The following is a 17,935-nucleotide window of genomic DNA, read 5'->3' on the forward strand; positions in this document are numbered from 1 at the left end:
AAACAAAAGCAAAAAAACCCTCTTAGCTCCATTCATATTTTTGTCAAGCTGTCTAATCTTGTTCCTGTCTTTCTTGTTCATACTTCTCAAAAGGTGGGAACTCTACAGTCATGGCCTCCACTTCCTCAGCTCACCTCTGTCTGACCAACATACACCAGACTCTGCTCCCTCCAAGACTAGCAGAGACATCCCAGGTGCCATACCCACAGGTCACTGTTCAGTTCTTGTATCCCTGGACTTCCCTGGGTGCATCTGACTGTGCTGACCTCATTCTTCTTTGGCATTCCTTCTTCCTGTATTGCCTCACAATCAACTCTCCCGGTTCTGCGGGGGTCTCTCCAGCAACTCCTTTCCTCTTCTCATCAGCATCTCCTTCCCCACTTTTTCCCTCCTCAGCCACATCCAATCCGTCAGGTAAGACCCATAAATGTTCACTAAATAAATATTCATAAACACATCACAAGTAAATGTGTTTAGACATTATACAACAATTCATTGGCAAAACATGAAGTTATCAGTTCAAACATGGAACCCCATTAACAGATTAAAAGCTTTTAATCTTTATATGTGAGAAAACAAGGTAAATGATATCTTACTGAACAGATAGCTGGAGGTAGGTCCAAGAAAAGACCTTACCATTCCTCGTAAGCTAGTCTGCCCAACAGGTGTGTAGGAATTTAAATACTTCCCTGTCAAGTTCTGATGTCAAACCTCATTCCTGTTTCAGGTCCTCCGCACTTGCCCTTCCCTCTGTTTAGAGCATTTCCCCAAATTTTCCTCTTGCTTCCATAACACACTTCATTAGAGTCTGTGCTTAGATGCCATTTCTTCAAGTATCTCTTTGCTTCCTCACAACCCCTTGAGACTTCCTACCTATTCCAGCACCTTGGTCCTTTTGTCGTTTAATAGCACTTATTCCTGCCCAACATTAAATTTTTTCCCCCACTCATTTTATTGTCTGCCTCCCACCCTGGAAGGTAAATTCCATGAATAAGGGAATTTTGTTTTATTTACTAAGGAATCCCCAGTATCTGGCCCAAAGTAGGTGCTCACTAAATCTTTGTTAAAAAATGAACAGAAGAAAAACCAGTAGGGAATGAATAAAGACAATGTAAGTGTGGGCTCCACCACTGTTACCTACCCAGGTAGTGACCACAGTGCCAGGTCACAGACACATCTGAGTGAATGGGCACGGAAATACATGATAAGTTTCTGAAGCAAGTCAAGCAGCAAGTACACTTGCTAGTCTTGAGGAACAAGCAGGCAGGAAGTCTATGGCCCAGGACTAATGAACTTGACTCATCAGGATACCACACTTTCTCCAGGACAAAAGAGTAAGTCTCAAAGGGAAGATGGTGGGCAGTCCAGGAGATAAGGGATCTTATAGAGGTCACGGATATTCTAGATGCTTTCTGGGGGAAAAGTGAACAAGAGATGTCTGACTTAGCAAAAATGTAAATCAAGGGAAAATTTTTTAAACTTTCTTTTTGGCACTCTTCTCTATTCCTTTGCTCTTCTACAGGGTGGGTGGACAGTGACGCGTGACTTTACGCTAGCTCTCCATTTTCCCTATTTATGATCCAGATTTTACCTCATGACCTAAACCTGGCAGTCATGTAAATCCTAACACTATTCCAATGTGATCACACAATGGTGTTTTCCTCTTGAAAACAGAAGTACAGTCAGCCAACCTGGGAGCCCAAAATAGCTAGTCAGTTCATAAGCCCCAGTTATATTCTCTTCACTTGTCTCCACCTTCACTGATTTGTCACTCACTGGACAGCAGGGATGTCTGTGTTTACAGCAGCACCAGCTTTATACCTTTTCTAATGCTAGAAAAAATGCAGACTCCCATGCTCAAAGTTGTTTTGTTTTGTTTTGTTTCATTTTGAGAGAGAGAGAGAGAGAGAGAGTGGGTGAGTGGAAGCAGGGGAGAGGAATGGGGAGGGGAGGGGGAGAGGGAGAGACAGAAGGAGTGAGGGACGGAGGGAGAGTAGGAGAGAGGGAGAGAAGAAAAGAAGGAGAGGAGAGAAGGGGAGAGGGAGGGAAGTCATGATCTCACAGTTTGTGGGTTCAAGCCCCGCGTCAGGCTCTGTGATGACAGCTCAGAGCCTGGAGCTTGCTTTGGATTCTGTCTCTCTCTCTCGCTGCCCCTCCCCTGCTTGCACTGTCTCTCTCTCAAAAATAAACATTGAATTTTTTAAATAAAAAATTAAAAATAAATTATAGAAATGGGCTTGTAGGTGGCTCAGTAGGTTGGGCGTCAAACTCCTGGATTTGGCTCAGGTGGTGATCTTGTGCAGATCAAGCCCTCTGTCAGGATCTGCACGGATGGCTCAGAGCCTGCTTGTAGTAATTCTCTCTTTCTCTCTCTCTCTCTCTCTCTCTCTCTCTCTCTCTCTCTCTTCCCCTCCCCCTCTCACACTCTGTCTCCCTCTCTCTCAAAATAAATTAATTTAAAAAAATGTTTAAAAATTTTTAAAAAAATTAGAAATAAAATTAAAATCACCTATAAAACAATCCGGTAGATATAATCGTGGTTAACGTTTTGATGCATTTCCTTTAAAACTTTTGCATAATATGTATCAGGTTTGGCATTATTCTAAACATTGTGCTCTTTAAGTAATTTTATGAAATCGTGGCACCTAGGTGGCTCAGTCAGTTGAGCATCTGACTTTGCTTCAGGTCATGATCTTGCAGTTCAGTTCGTGAGTTTAAGCTCCACGTCGGGCTTGCTGCTGTCAGTGCACAGCCTGCTTCAGATCCTCTGGCCCCCTCTTTCTACCCCTCCCCCGTTTGTGTTCTCTCAAAAATAAACATTAAAAAAATAAATTTTATGAATTTATTTCTAAAGAAGAGTTTGCTTCAGTTTTTTCTCAATTATGCCAGGGTAGATGGGGTTTAAAAGATGATTTTGATATGTAATTAAGCTATTTAACATTTTATAGGGGTTGGTAATGCTCAAGGACATAATTTCTCTAAGAGTCCAATAAATATGAGCACAGCCATTTCAAATTTCTTCACATAAACAAAACTTTCCACCCAACAAGAGTTGGCTCCTGATTCAAAGGAGACTTATTTTCAGCTGATGTACCATTTTCTCCTGCAGGTTGAGCTGATTTACTGTTCAGAGTCACTATCTGCCTTTCTAATAAGGTTTCTAATAGCCTCTTAAATGCTGTTCACTTTGGAGGATTTTCAACTATTAGCTGAATAATGCCTCATGCTAGATGAAACTCATGAATTTTAAGAAGCAATTGGGGTGCCACAATTTGGTTCTTTCTTTAAAAACTGGCGATATAGTGTTCAACAGAACTGTAATGCCAGAAAACACACACACATTGCCCTCATAAGATTCCCCTCTCCCCCATGCCACCCCACCCCAAATTGCCTTTGCTAGGGAGAGGATCAATGTCATTTTTGGTTTAACTCATGTAAAACCACAGGATTTATGGTTTTAAAGCATCATGTCTGGGAGCAATACAGCCCACACTTACTTAACACCCAACATGATTTATATGATCACCAAGGAAACCCTGAGACCTTCCTAATCATATATAGTTTCACAAACACAAGAAATTTAAGTGTTTTCATTTCAGTAGGGTGTACACATTTTCTGAAATGAACTAGAAGATCAAAATTCCTTACCAAAGAAAGAAAATAAAAAGCTGTTAGATTTCTCAAGGGAAGAAACTTCCCTACTTAGTACCATGTCATCCAATCAATTCTATTTAAGAAACATTTACCAGGAATGTTATGTCACATGCAGATAATAAAAAGGGGTTCAAAAGCTATTCCTTGCCCTCAGAGACGTCACAGTCTAACATACTGGTTCTTAAAATGTGGCTCCTGGGCCAGCAGCATCATGGTATTCTCTGTTAGAAAACTTTTAACTGCCAACTCAATTTCTTTAGTAGACTGAAGGGCTAGTCAAATTTCTATTTCTTCATGGTTTATTCAGTTTGTCTTCCAAAGAAATGTGTCTGTTTTATCTAAGTTGTTCATAGTAACCACTTATTATCCTTTTAGTGTCTGTAACAATCCTGATACTAGAATTGTCTCATTCTTGATCAGTCTCAACAGGGACTTATCAATCTTACTATTACTTCAAGGAAGCATTTTATTTTCTCTATTGTCTGTTCTCTAGTGCATATTTTTCACTTTTATATTTTTTATGCCTTTCTATTTACTTTTGGTTTAATTTCCTCATTTTCTAAATTCTTTAGGTAGAAGCTCAGATCATTGATTCTAAAACTTCTTTTCTAATGTAAGCATATAAAGCTGCATATGTTTTTCCAGTTTTATAGTTTTTTAATGGCAGAAGAGTATTACAATACTAATTCTTTCACGGAACTCCTTCTTAGTGCTTACTTAAAAATCAAATTAAGAACCAATGTGGGTGGGGGCTGTGCTAAATTGGTGATAGGCAGACATTGTTGGGATGAGCACAGGGTGTTATATATAAGTGATAAATCACTGGGTTCTAATCCCAAAACCAATACTACACTATGTGCTAACTAACTTGAATTTAAATTAAAAACAACAACAACAACAACAAAATAGGGGCACCTGCATGGCTCAGTCAGTTAAGCAACCGATTCTTTATTTTGGCTAAGGTTATGATCTCATGGTTAGTGGGAAAGAGCCCCAAGTTGGGCTGTGCACTGACAGCATGGAGCCTGCTTGGGATACTCTCTCTTCCTCTCTCTCTGCCACTCCCCTCTTGCTCATACACATGCTCTTGCTGTCTCTCAAAATAAATAAGTAAACTTAAAAAAAAAAAAAAAAAGAACCAAAGAAATAAACCAAATGAGGGGGGAATAGGTCCCCACTATGGTGAACACGTAAGTTTATTGAGCTCATACAGAACTCATCAGAGAGTACAGCTGAAGAACTGTGTTTTCAGTGAATAATTCCTCTGATACTTGCTTTCAATCCAGTGAGAAGAGCTATAATCCAAACGTCCATAATTTTCAGTGTAAAGAAATTCATGGGAAAAGTGCAGCTAGGCAGATTTTCCCTCAAAAACTCACATACACACTACTTGCACCCAGCAATGCAAACCACTTCCTTTTCCTTCCCCTGCAGGGATGTAAACCCCAACAGCTGTCATTCCATTAATAAAAACCTTTCCAGGACTGGTAAATTCTCAACTCTTTCCTACGATATGTACAGAGCACTATACTAGGTGAGATGCGATGAAATACAAAGCATAGGGGCGCCTGGGTGGCTCAGTCGGTTGAGCGACCGACTTCGGCTCGGGTCATGATCTCGCGGTCCATGAGTTCGAGCCCCGCGTCAGGCTCTGTGCTGACAGCTCAGAGCCTGGAGCCTGTTTCGGATTCTGTGTCTCCCTCTCTCTGACCCTCCCCCATTCATTCTCTGTCTCAAAAATAAATAAACGTTAAAAAAAAAATTAAAAAAAAAAAAGAATCTCTACAGGAGTATGATAAAAAAAAAAAAAGAAATACAAAGCATAATCCATGCTCGAGACAATTTGAGGAAAACAACAAAAAGAATTTGGGGTGGTTTGGATTCTGCAAATGTCAAATGTCAGAATTCTCAGTCAAAACTGTACCACAAAATTGCCAATGAGATACAATGAGCAAAGGACAGTTTTTTCGGTAAATGGTGCTAAGTCCAACTGATATCTACATGGCACAAAAAATAAATCTTGACCCTTACCACACATCTTTTACAAACATCCATTTCAGAGCAATCATAGACCTAAATGTGAAAGGTAAAACAATTATAAACAAATAAACAATATGCTTCTATAAATACTGTAGGAAATCATCTTTACTACCTTCAGATAGGCAAAGGCTTTTAAAAAGAACACAGAATGGGGCGCCTGGGTGGCTCAGTCGGTTAAGCGTCCGACTTCAGCTCAGGTCACGATCTCGCGGTCTGTGAGTTCGAGCCCCGCGTCGGGCTCTGGACTGATGGCTCAGAGCCTGGAGCCTGCTTCCGATTCTGTGTCTCCCTCTCTCTCTGCCCCTCCCCCATTCATGCTCTGTCTCTCTCTTCTCAAAAATAAATAAAAACGTTAAAAAAAATTTTTTTTAAAAAAAAGAACACAGAAGCCTAACTTTAAAGGATAGAACTGAAATTGAGCATTGCTCATGAAAGGACACCAGTAAGTATAAAAAAGAAAGCATTACAGGAAAAATAAGTATTTATAAGTGAGTGCTCAAAGAACTAGTATTCAGAATACATAAAGAATGCAGACCAAAAAAAAAAAAAAAAAAAAAAAACAACCCAATTTTTTTTTTTAATGGGCAAAAATCTTGATTGGGAACTTCACCAAAGAAGGTCTCCAATAAGCATATAAAAATGATTAACCATCAGAGATATGTGAATTAAAATCACAAAATGATACCACTGGACACCTGTCACGTGGCTAAAATTTTTTAAAACCTACGGAGAATACTGGCAAAGAAGTGGAACACCCAGAATATTCACACACTACAACCAGTATGGAAAAATTTTAGGCTAACATCTCCTAAAGTTTAACGGATGCCTACCCCATGACCCAATAATTCCACCAAAAGACACGTACAAAATGTTCATAGCACCATTCATCATACTAGTCAATGCCCGTCAATGGCAAAATGGAAATAAACTACTAATCACAATGAACAAAATTACTGCTACAGTGTGCAATGGATTGGCCACAAGCTTTGGAAATGAATGATCTTGGACATGAATTTCAGTTTACCATGTAGGACTAAATATGCAGATATGAGTACAAAGCCTCAAAAATCTGCTTTCTCCATCTGAAAAACAGGGTCATAACCATCTTATAAGACAATTCTGAGGATTAGAAATAATTTGCCTATAAAGCAAAGCACTATGTCTAATAGGTAGTTCAGTAAACAGTAAGACTGGGATTTAGGCAACAGCACTTCTATCACTCAGGATCAATACCAGTCTTTTTTATAAACTCTTTTCCTGTAAAGATAATGTTCCACCTGACCTGCCAAACCAATTTGTAGCATTGCCAACTCAGTCATCGGTGAAACTATACAAGAACCAGGTCATGGCATTTTATTATTCAGCTACTTTATAAACCCACATGTAATTGCAGCTGTCAGTTCTAATGCCAGAGGATCAAATGAGTTGGAAAGATTAAACAAATGGGCAGGAGAAATGCCAACAAGTGTATAAACTGGATAGGAGTCCAACTGGTTCAGTTACAAAGTTGATCCTTAGAGAACACTAAGTGCACTGTATGCACTCTGAAGAGAAGCACGTGCAGGTTACAATGCCCAAAAAACAAAAGAATGAAAATGGGGACAAAAGTCCCTTATTATTACTATGGTTGTGAGCGTAATCCTGAGTCTCCTTTAGTGTTAAAAATAAGTCTATTCATACTTGTCGTTAGAGAATAAAACATATAGTCCTATAGTAAATCTCACTTTGACTTCTTTTTAGTATAAAATATGTGTATACGTGTGTGTGTATAAGATCTGGTATTTCGTAGCAACCAGATCCTAAATTTTAAAGTTTTAATAAATATTAGGAGAAATGGCTATTTCTAAGTATAACACATAGTCAGTAATATTTTACTCATTTATAAAGAAAAGTCAGGATATTAACTTGTATTGCCATCTAAACTAGTAAGGGGAAGGCAGAGGCAGGGCAAAGAAAAAAAATCTTCTGAAATCTTGAAATCAAATTAAAACATTTTTTTTCATTTTATTTATTTTTAGAGAGAGAGAGAGCACAAGTGGGAGACAAGGTAAGAGGGTAAGAGGGAGAGAGGGAGAGAGAGAGAGAAAGAGGGAGAGAAACTCAAGCAGGCTCCATGCTCAGCACAAAGCCCGACACAGGGCTTGATCCTATGACACTGTGATCATAACATGAGCCGAAATAAAGAGTTGGATGCTTAACTGACTGAGCCACCCAGGTACTGCTTGAAATCAAATTTTCTGATCCAAAATAACTCCTTGAAGAGTAAGGCTCCAAACTTTTATATTTTGACTTTACATTCATACACCCTAGCTAGTTCTAGTCTATTAAAATTAATTATTATGCCTATCAAGTTTTAAAAGTAAGATATAGTTAAGAAATTATGAGTATTTCAAAGTACTCTAAACTCAGTTCTATTCATTCCACAAGAAAGGTCAGTAGTCCATCTTGGTGCAAGTCAGTGACATAGGGGCTCTATACAATGGGAATGAAGAACAAGAAGCTTTTTCTTTCTTCTGTGGCTGAATTACAGGGAGAATCCCAGTCCATTTCTAACCTAGTAAAACAAAGAAAAACTTTGGCCAAAGCCTTGTGAATCTGTTTTTTTCCCCAGGCACCATATTTTTATAGCCCATGCTTGATTTATTTTGTTGCATGGATCTAGTTTTCCATTTACATGAGGTTGTACGTAGAAGAACCAACCTTAGTTAGGGGAGTCCTCTTTCAGTTTTCTTCAATGAACCATTTATTTGCAAAAGCTCTACAAATTCCACTCCAGTTTATTTCTCTAAATAAAGCAATGCCCCCCACCTTTGAAAAACAGCAAGTGCATAGACTGCCTGACACACAGAAGTAAAAGTTTTAAAAAATGTGAGATCCATAAGTTTAAGCCAGCATTGCACCCAACACATTTGTTTAAAATCCTAATTCAGTGTTTTTCCTTAAAATTCTAAGGTCAGGCTATATGATAAATCAAGACTATAAGTACAGTGAGATTTCCCCCACCCCAGGCACTTTGCAAGATAGTCTTTAATTAAATATGATGGTGTCCTCACTTATTTATAATCCAAAATATTGAAAAAAATTTAAATATCTAACAATAGAGGACATGTTAACTAAAGTAATACTTTTTAACAGAATCATACAACTATTGAATTTTTACTAAGAATTTTTAGTAACATGAGATAATTCCATGTTACATGGGAGGGGATCCACATAAAATAGGACCCCAACTGGGGCACCTGGGTGGTGGCTCAGTCGGTTAAGCGACCAACATCGGCTCAGGTCATCATCTCACGGTTCATGAATTCAAGCCCCATGTCGGGCTCTGTGCTGACAGCTCAGAGTCCAGAGCCTGCTTCAGATTCTGTGTCTCCTTCTCTCTCTATTCCTCCCCTGCTCGTGCTCGGTCTCTCTCTCTCTCTCTCTCTCAAAAATAAATAAAGATTTTTAAAAAATTTAAAAAAATAAAAATAGGACCCCAACTCTGTAAAACAGATACAAAGAAACATACATCAAAATGTTGGCAATAGTTATACCTAGATGTTTATTTTCTTTCTTATCAAGAAAAATCTGTTTAAAATTGTTTTTCTGAACAAACACATTTACTTAAAGTGGCTTTTCAGTTAACTACAAAAGACCAGGAGAACATTATAGCCCCAATGACAGAAGGATCTAGTCAACTGGACTTCAGATCCTAGTATGTAATTTCAAGAAATCCTTAAACTTGCACATTGCCAATGTACCTCGCTAATGTTTTAGTAGTAGAGAGAATTTTATTCCCAAATAACTGATGACTAAGAGAATATTAAGTACACAAATAAGTTCTAAGAAATTGACTAAAGTATAGTTTTTATGTATTAGAAACCAAAGAAGGCAAGAAATGGAAATTAGAAATAGAAGGAAAAAAGCTTAACATAAAAAGTCTCAGATCAGAAAGGTCAACAGTTTCACTCAAAGCACAGCTTACATTCCACCACTCTGAGAGAACATTGCTATGCCATGAATCCTACAGAGAAAGGCCTTACCTCAAGGAATCACATATGGACCATAAAGTACATTATGTCCTAAAACCACACCACAAAACCATTCTAAACAAGAGCTGTGATAATTTCAGTAGTGAAAAAATGACTTATCATTTAATAGTAATCAAAAAGACAAAAACCAGTTACTTCATCTACTCACCTACTTTGTATATTCAAAACTTCACGTTTTTAACCTGAGATACCTCGGAAATAGAAATTGCAAAAATAAAATACTCACAGCCCCCCATAAAGGATCTTTTTCCAACAACATCCAGTGCTGCCTTTTATTCTTCTGATCAATCATACTTATTTCCTGCTTGTGGAGGAATTATTTGTATCTATAATTTATGGGTAAAACCTACAGGTCTGTATTTAGACACCAGACATGCACACATCCTCCATTTGACATGAAGAACTAACTAATGGGAAGTACAGAACTAGGTTTCATAACTCTTCTAGCACTGATGCAGCTTCAAAGACCTACGCAAGTACAGCATTTCAAAATTCCATGAAGGTATTTCAAAATGCAGTGAGAGAGCTCTTCAATACTATGGTGGAATGGGAAGGATGGGCCCAAGGACATGTGATTTTACTGTAGTTACAGCCTTTAGATTTAAAACAGACTATCCTTTAAAAATAGGTTTTAAAAGGTCTTAGAAATTGTTTTCATATTCATTAGAAGTCATAAGAAATGTCGAATACCGAAAGACAGTGAAAGAGTGCTTAAGCTCTCTGCCTCTCTGGAGCAAAAGACCCTTCTATTCCTTTCCTAGGTCACCTAACAATCTCAAATAACTTCATAAAAGCATCAGGATTTTAAAGGAGATAAGGGGCAGGGGAGAGTACCTAGATGGCTCAGCTGGTTGACCATCCAACTCTTCATTTCGGCTCAGGTCACAATCTCAGTTTGCAGCTTCGAGCCCCACGATGGGCTCTGTGCTGACAGCATGGAGCCTGCTTGGGATTCATTCATTCATTCATTCATTCATTCATTCTCTCTCTCTCTCCACCTCCCCTCTCTCTGCTCCTCCCCCTATTTGCTCGTGTGTACTGTCTCTGTCTCAAAATAAACTGTAACAAATAAAAAATAAATAAAGAAGGAAAGTTGCGAATGAGCAAATTTCTCATCCTTGCCACGTTTATAAGGGAAAATTACTGAAGTCCATGCTTTACTTCATAATTCACACAGATATCTCAAACACCCAGGGGCGGCGCCTGGATGGCTCAGTTGGTTAAGTGTCCGACTTCGGCTCAGGTCATGATCTCGCAGTTTGTGAGTTCAAGCCCCGCACTGGGCTCTGTGCTGACAGCTCCCAGCCTGGAGCCTGCTTCAGATTCTGTGTCTCCCTCTCTGCCCTCCCCCACTCACACTTTGTCTCTTTCTCAAAAATAAACAAACATCAGAAAAAATTTAAAAACACCTAATTGTTTACTACAACATGAGTTCAGCATTTACATAATAATCCCAATGTTAATTTCCGTTTCATGTACTATTTAGATGTTGTTGTCAGCATCAAAGTCTAACATCAAGACTAAGTTCACTTTGCAATATCACTTTTTCAAACTACTATGTGTCTGAAAGAATGGCAAACTGAAAATAGTAGATTACCTTAAAGAATTTGATAATACTTGAGGAAATTTTGATGCATAGAAAAAGCATTTAATGTAGCTTATGAATCAACAAGTGCAATCATGGAGGAAACTAGTTGGCAAAATACATTAAAATCACAAACTCTTAGAAATTTAGAAATCCTCTCATTATATGGATGAGAAAACTGAGGCCAAGGGTGCTAAGGTAGGTGTAGACATACTGACATCAGGGAGACAAGCTATAAACATTCCAGATCTTCTTACAGACTTTTTAAAGTACATTTCTGAATTAGTTCTTTCTCAAGCATGCTGTTTTCTGGTGTACTTTCAAGGAGTGGTGATTTTCAGGGCAAGTCACGTACTGGCAACAATCTCTTGCTGTCAGTGAATATTATTATCAGCTTTGAAAGCTGATCTCTATGAAGTGAAAGATAAGGAGAAATGGCATGTTCATACAGTAGTGGTGGTATCCAACTGAGGACGAATGCTTTGCAAACGTCACCGATCCAAGCCACCCTCCCCACCCAGATCAGCCAAGGGCTGGGGTGTCCTCTGCAGAGTCAGGGTAGGTTTGCACAGGAAGTGTTGGTGTATGTACTCAGTCTTGGGTGATGAAGTCAAATGAGGATGTCAGCATTTTTGGTTCCCTTCAAACTGACCACATGCCAGTGAACTATTGCCTAAAATTGCAACCGTCCTCCTCCGCTACATTACCAAGGCCGGAAGGGTCCTAATGAGTATGGTGGCTCTGGTTCTTGACCTTTTTTTTTTTTTTTTTTCAATGTTTTTAGCAGAGTAGTAAGCAAAGAAAAAAGAAAATTCGTACAAAATATTTTCTGATAATTTGACCTTGTATAATGAAGATTTTTTTTAATTAATCTTTATAATTAAGACTTCTCATTACTGTTCACTTCAGATATTGTGTGGCTATAGTTGTAGAAATGGGTTGCAAAAAATGCACTGAAATAACATTTCTCTCATAAATGTGTGGGGTTTTTTTTTCAGTTTGGCTGTTTATATTTTATAAAAACAGATTTATGTGTCTTGGCTTTAAATCAAGTGATTTTGATCAATTTAGTCATACTCTAGATGCTAATTAAATTTGAAAGTGGCTTTAGAAGCCATGATTATCAACGAATGTGTTATAAAGTTAAAATTAGTACCCTACCTCCAAAAAATATTATGGGGCTAAAAATAAATCTTTAGAAAAGCAAAAAGAGCTATTTATTTGCTCCTAACACCATCATCCTATGCCATGTCTTGATAAAATTAAAATTATCATCAGTAACTACAGCTGTATACTTATGTGTCCTTCTCATAACGACCGTAACAAAGGTGTCAGGGGCCCCATTTTACAGATCGTAAAAGTGAAAAATAATGGTAAGCAGCTCCCAGCAGAACTGTGATTCAGACCCTGCGTTGTTTAACTTCAAAACCTGGTCTCTAAAATCCAAATGTCTGCTTAGTCTCCCAGAGACTTCTTGAAATTATTAAGCTGGTACAAACTAAGAAAACTTTTTACCCTGTCTGCGCTTTCTTGTATTTAACTCCAAGCTCAAAACCTAAAACTGTTCATACCTGGTAAACTTCCCCTTCCTACTTCATGTGACCTTTTCATAACCAAATTCCCCAAAACTTTTTTTTTAATCTACTTGGAAGCCAATATTTGACCAATGATCCTACAAAAGTAGGGTCATTTTGAATAATTCACCCCATAGCCCACCCAAGCAATAGTCAGTTTTATCTTAGTTTGATTATTGGTCACGAAAATGGGAAGAGCACATTTGTCACTTTCTCAAGGTCACTTTGAGCTAGAAATATAATCCTGGTTTAAGGTCTGGTTGCTAAACCACGCTTCCTCTGCAATAGCGAGCTACCATTGGTAGACTGGTTGCTAAGAAACGAAAAACAACAAGAAGTATGAGATATTTCAAATATATATATATATTTTTTTTTGCTGATCTCTTTCCTCTACTTGTCCCTCCTCTATATTTTTCCCATTTCATTTTTATTTTATATTGTGATTATGGGAAGAAACTCCAACTGCTTTGGCAAATAAGGAAAAAGCTTATTCCTATTTCAAACATGAAGCAAAGTTTCATTTCCTTTTATTAAAATATGGTATATAGCCTCAAAAAGTATGACATTTTCAAAAAGCATCATGTTAAATCCATTTCTTCTATTTAAATTTTATTGGTACAGACCATTATCTTTTGACTTATAACTTTAAGACAGTTCACTAAGAAACACGTAGCTACCAACACATATGGGAATTGGCACGGTAGAGGATCTGGTCTGAACTCGCACCGCCAACTGAATTTCTGTGGTGATGGATATGTTCTGTATTTGTGCTATATAATAAGGTAGCCACGTGAGCACTTGAAACAAGTAACCAGGGAATTAAGTTAACATCATTTTAGTGCATTTAAATTTTAATTTTAAAAGCAACCAGTGGCTGATGGACAGCTTAGGCCTAAGGTCTGGATATCTTTTTTTTTTAACTTTTTATTTTGAATTATTATGGACTCACAGGAAATTGCAAAAATAGTACAGAGAGGTCCAGTTTCCCCTAATGATTACATCATATTATACTACTATAGTACAATATCAAAACCAGGAAACCGACTTTGGCACAATATGTGTGTTTAGTTCTGTGCCACTTTATCACTGGTATAGATCTGCATCAGCACAACCACAATCACGACACTCAAGGATTCTGCCATCACTAAGAGCTCCTTCATGTTAGCCATTCCTAGTCATCACCAACACCTTTCTCTTCACTGTTCCTAACCTCTGGCAGCCACTATTCTGTTCCCTATTCCTATCATGTAGTCATCTACAGCACACTGTATATAGTGGAAACACACTGTGTGTGACTGACGTTGGCTTGTTTCATTCAGCATAATGGTCTTAGGACCCTCTCGGGTTTTTCCATGTATCAATAGGCTGTTCCCTTGTACTGCTGTGTAGAATTCCATAGTGCAGTTGTACTAAAGTCAGTTCAGCCATTCACATGTTAATGACCATTAAATTGCTTACAGTTTTTAGCAACGACAAATAAAATTGCTATGAACATTCTTGTACGGTCTTAGTGTGGATCTAAGTTTTCATTTCTCTGGGATAAATGCTCAGAAGTACAACTGCTAGATTGTATGATGAGTGTCCACACGTGCCTATCTTCATTTATCATCTGAATATCTTCATGTTGTTTGCCCATTTTCTAGTGAGATTGTTAGGGTTTTCATTTTCCTGTTCAGTTTTGAGAGGTCTTTATATATATCCTAGATAGAGTTCTTTGTCAAACATTGGGTTCTCAAATATTTTTTCCAGCTATAGCTTGTCTTTTTGCCATTTTAACAGTTACACAGCCAAAAGTTTTAAACTGATGAAATCCTACTTATCCATTTTTTGCTTTTATGATTTATGCTTTTGGGATCATGGTTAAGAACTTTTTGGTAAGTCCTAGGTCTAGAAGATTTTCTCCTAGGTTTTCTTTTAAAAGTTTTATAGTTATGGGGCAGCTGGGTGGCTCAGTTGGTTGAGTGTCAGACTTCGGCTCAGGCCATGATCTCACAGTTCGTGAGTTTGAGCCCCATGTCGGGCTCTATGCTGACAGCTCAGAGACTGGAGCCTGCTTCGGATTCTGTGTCTCCTTCTCCTTCTGCCCCTCCCCACTCACGCTCTGTCTCTCTCTCTCTCAAAAATAGACACACATTGTTTAAAAAAATTTTTAAATAGTTTACAGTTTTATGTCTTACGTTTAAATTAATGACTTATTTTGAGTTAATTCACATATATAGTCTAAGGTTTAGGTTGAAGTTATTTTTTTTTCCATAGATATCCAATTGCTCTAATATTATTTGTTTAAAAGACACACTGTATTACTTTTGCACCTTTGGCAAAAGCCCCCTACTTGTGTGGGGCTAATTCTGGGTTTTCAATTCTGTCGCACTGACCTATTTGTTTCTTACTCTGACAATACCAGTCTTGATTACTGTAGCTACATAATGTCTTAGAGTGATTCTCCCTGCATTATGCTTCCTTCTCAAACTGTTTTGTTTTTTAATTTTAATTTTTTAGCTGTTTTGGTTACTTTGCCTTTCCATGTAAATTTTTAGGATAATCTTATCTACACCCATAAAAAATCTTGCTAGAATTTTAACAGGAACTGTATTAAACCTATATACAGCAATTGGGAGAACTGTCATCTTTATTAAGAGTCTTCCAATCCACGAACACAATATGTCTTAGATTTTTACTTCTTTCTTTTATTTCTGTCATCAGCACTTTGTAGTTTTCATGGGTATATCTTTTAAAAACAACCCAAACAATGACCCAGAAATAGCTTATAAATGCTACCAAAATAAAAAGTGATAGGCCAAACAGGTTTTGGAAATCAAAGAGATCTGGAGTAACTAAAATTAAAAATCAGGAATCGCATAAACACATTTATTTGGGGCAAATAAGCAGATTTTGCTGAAAGGCTGGCTTCACATAATTTACAAAGAAATAAAAAGGCACCACAGGGAATTTTGCAAGTAAAACTGTAAAAAGGACAGATTGGAAACTTAAAGGATAGAGTTACATACCCTCTAGTTATATGCAGCACTTTTTCCCTTTTTTGATTATATTTCTTCTATGTATCAAACCTGTGCATTACATGTGCATGTTATCATCTTCTAAACTGTTGGTCATGAGCATCATGCCAGGGAAGTTTGACAATGGCATCTAGAAGGATTCTTCTAAACACATGTATCATGTCATCTTATCCATACTATCCATAATTTCCCTCCTGAATAGGTCACTCCACCAGACTTGGTAGGGTATGAGGAGAGTAAGGAAGAAAAACATAAAGAGACGAATCAAGGAAAGAACAAAAAAGGAGGAAGTACATTACTAGTCAACTTGACAACTACTTACATGCAGGAGAGTGAAAAACTAAAAGTAAGGGAAAGTAATGCTGCCCCATTTTTACAAATGATCAAATTAGAGAAAAAATATTCAACTTATGTTTAACAATATCTTATCAGTATTATTAAGATAATGTACAACCCAAACCAGAGGTGTGTGGGTGGCTCAGTGGGTTAAGCGAATCCAACTCTCGATTTCGGCTCAGGTCATGATCTCACGGTTGTGAGATTGAGCCTGGTGTTGGGTTCTGTACTGAGCATGGAGACTGCTTGGGATTCCCTCTCACACTCTCTCTCTGCCTTCTCCACTCGCTCACTCAATCTCTCTTTCAAAATAAATAAACATTAAAAAAAAAAAGATTATAACCCAAACCAAAAGCATTCAATCAAATGTTCAATTCTAAGTAAAAATAGGAACTAAAGGTCAAAGATTTAATACCAGTCAGATTCTATTAATTTTAAAATATGCCTGTAAGCCGTATTTAAACTCTGTTGAATCACTATTGTAATAAAGCACTAAGTCTGATTTTTTTTTTTTTTTTGATGGAGTTCCAATGTGGATAGAGAAAAATTTACTAACATAAGTGCTTTACACATTCAGGAAGCCACTTATGAGCCTGTATGAGCAAACTTCATACATAATTTGGGTGAATAAGCAGGACCAGAGGGAGTTTCTGCCATCGGTCTTGTCCTCTCTTACCAATCTGGAAACAGCTGCAAAAGCTCCAAATGGTAGAAAATCTTGGGAATTCTTTCCCCCCCACTATTCACTTCTGCCTTTACCACAATCATTTCTACAATGCAGTGAGTTTGCCTTTCATTGTTCACAACTCCTGAATAGCATTTAGTCCTGACTCTAGGGAGGAAAGTCTATAGAAAGGGGTTATTTCTCTACCTTTGGTAATATATAAGACAACCTTTACCAAAAATAACTAGCTCAATTTTCAGACCAATTAAAATATATAAATGCATTCAGACATCCCTGTCACATGCAAATCTTGGCATAACCCAAGTGCTAAAGACTATATTCTGTTAATGAGTTTAATTCCATGGAAAAAAAAATGACTTTTGTCAACCAGTGAAATACAACATTTAAAATCTCCACAGGGGTGCCTGGGTGGTTTAGTCAGTTGAACGTCCGACTCTTGGTTTCGGCTCAGGTTGTGATCTCAGTTTGTGGGTTCAGGCCCCGCATCAGGCTCTACGCTGACAGAAGCAGAGCCTGCTTGGGATTTTCTCTCTCCCTCTCTCTATGCCCCTTCCTGACTTGCACTCTATCTCAAAATAAACATTAAAAAAAATATAGTTTCCACAAACACATTGAATTCTACTCCTGTTAAAACTTAAATTTAAAAAAAAAAAGAAAAATCTGATGAGGTTTTCCCACTGCTTTGATTAAAACACACATACACAAGTAAAATTTTTAAATAATAATAAAAAAATTAAATTTCCGCAAATGTTGAGAGGCTAGTTATATGTAAATGTTTCTCTTAGCCTCCTTCCAAAGCTTGAAACTTTCTCCAACTAACAATTACTTTTCACCAACTTATAACTTAAGCCAAGAGTGCCTTTCCAATACTACAAACAAACAAACAAACAAACAAACAAAATATATCCCTAACAGACTGGGGCGGGTTGATGACAGCCTCAAATTCTTTGCCACTATTTTCATACCAAGAGGTAGGGTCATTTATCACCTCTTTGAATGACTCCATCCAA

The 17,935-nt window shown here is 37.7% G+C and overlaps 1 protein-coding gene across 4 annotated transcripts in view; it reads right to left on the reverse strand.

The window, feature by feature from the left end:
* FGD4 (FYVE, RhoGEF and PH domain containing 4) overlaps positions 1 to 17,935 on the reverse strand; it is a 250,933-nt gene that overhangs the window by 168,536 nt on the left and 64,462 nt on the right. The window contains exon 1 of one of the 4 annotated variants that reach the window (XM_040488469.1): positions 9,955 to 10,121. The exons of the other annotated variants lie outside the window; for them this stretch is intronic. Coding sequence (XP_040344403.1) covers positions 9,955 to 9,964 — 10 coding nt within the window. The 5' untranslated portion in view covers positions 9,965 to 10,121. Of the gene's footprint in view, positions 1 to 9,954; positions 10,122 to 17,935 lie in introns of those variants that run through there. 4 annotated transcript variants of the gene reach the window in all.

Source organism: Herpailurus yagouaroundi, unplaced genomic scaffold, assembly GCF_014898765.1.
Source record: "Herpailurus yagouaroundi ecotype Mexico unplaced genomic scaffold, PumYag 166, whole genome shotgun sequence".
NCBI lineage: Eukaryota > Metazoa > Chordata > Mammalia > Carnivora > Felidae > Herpailurus > Herpailurus yagouaroundi.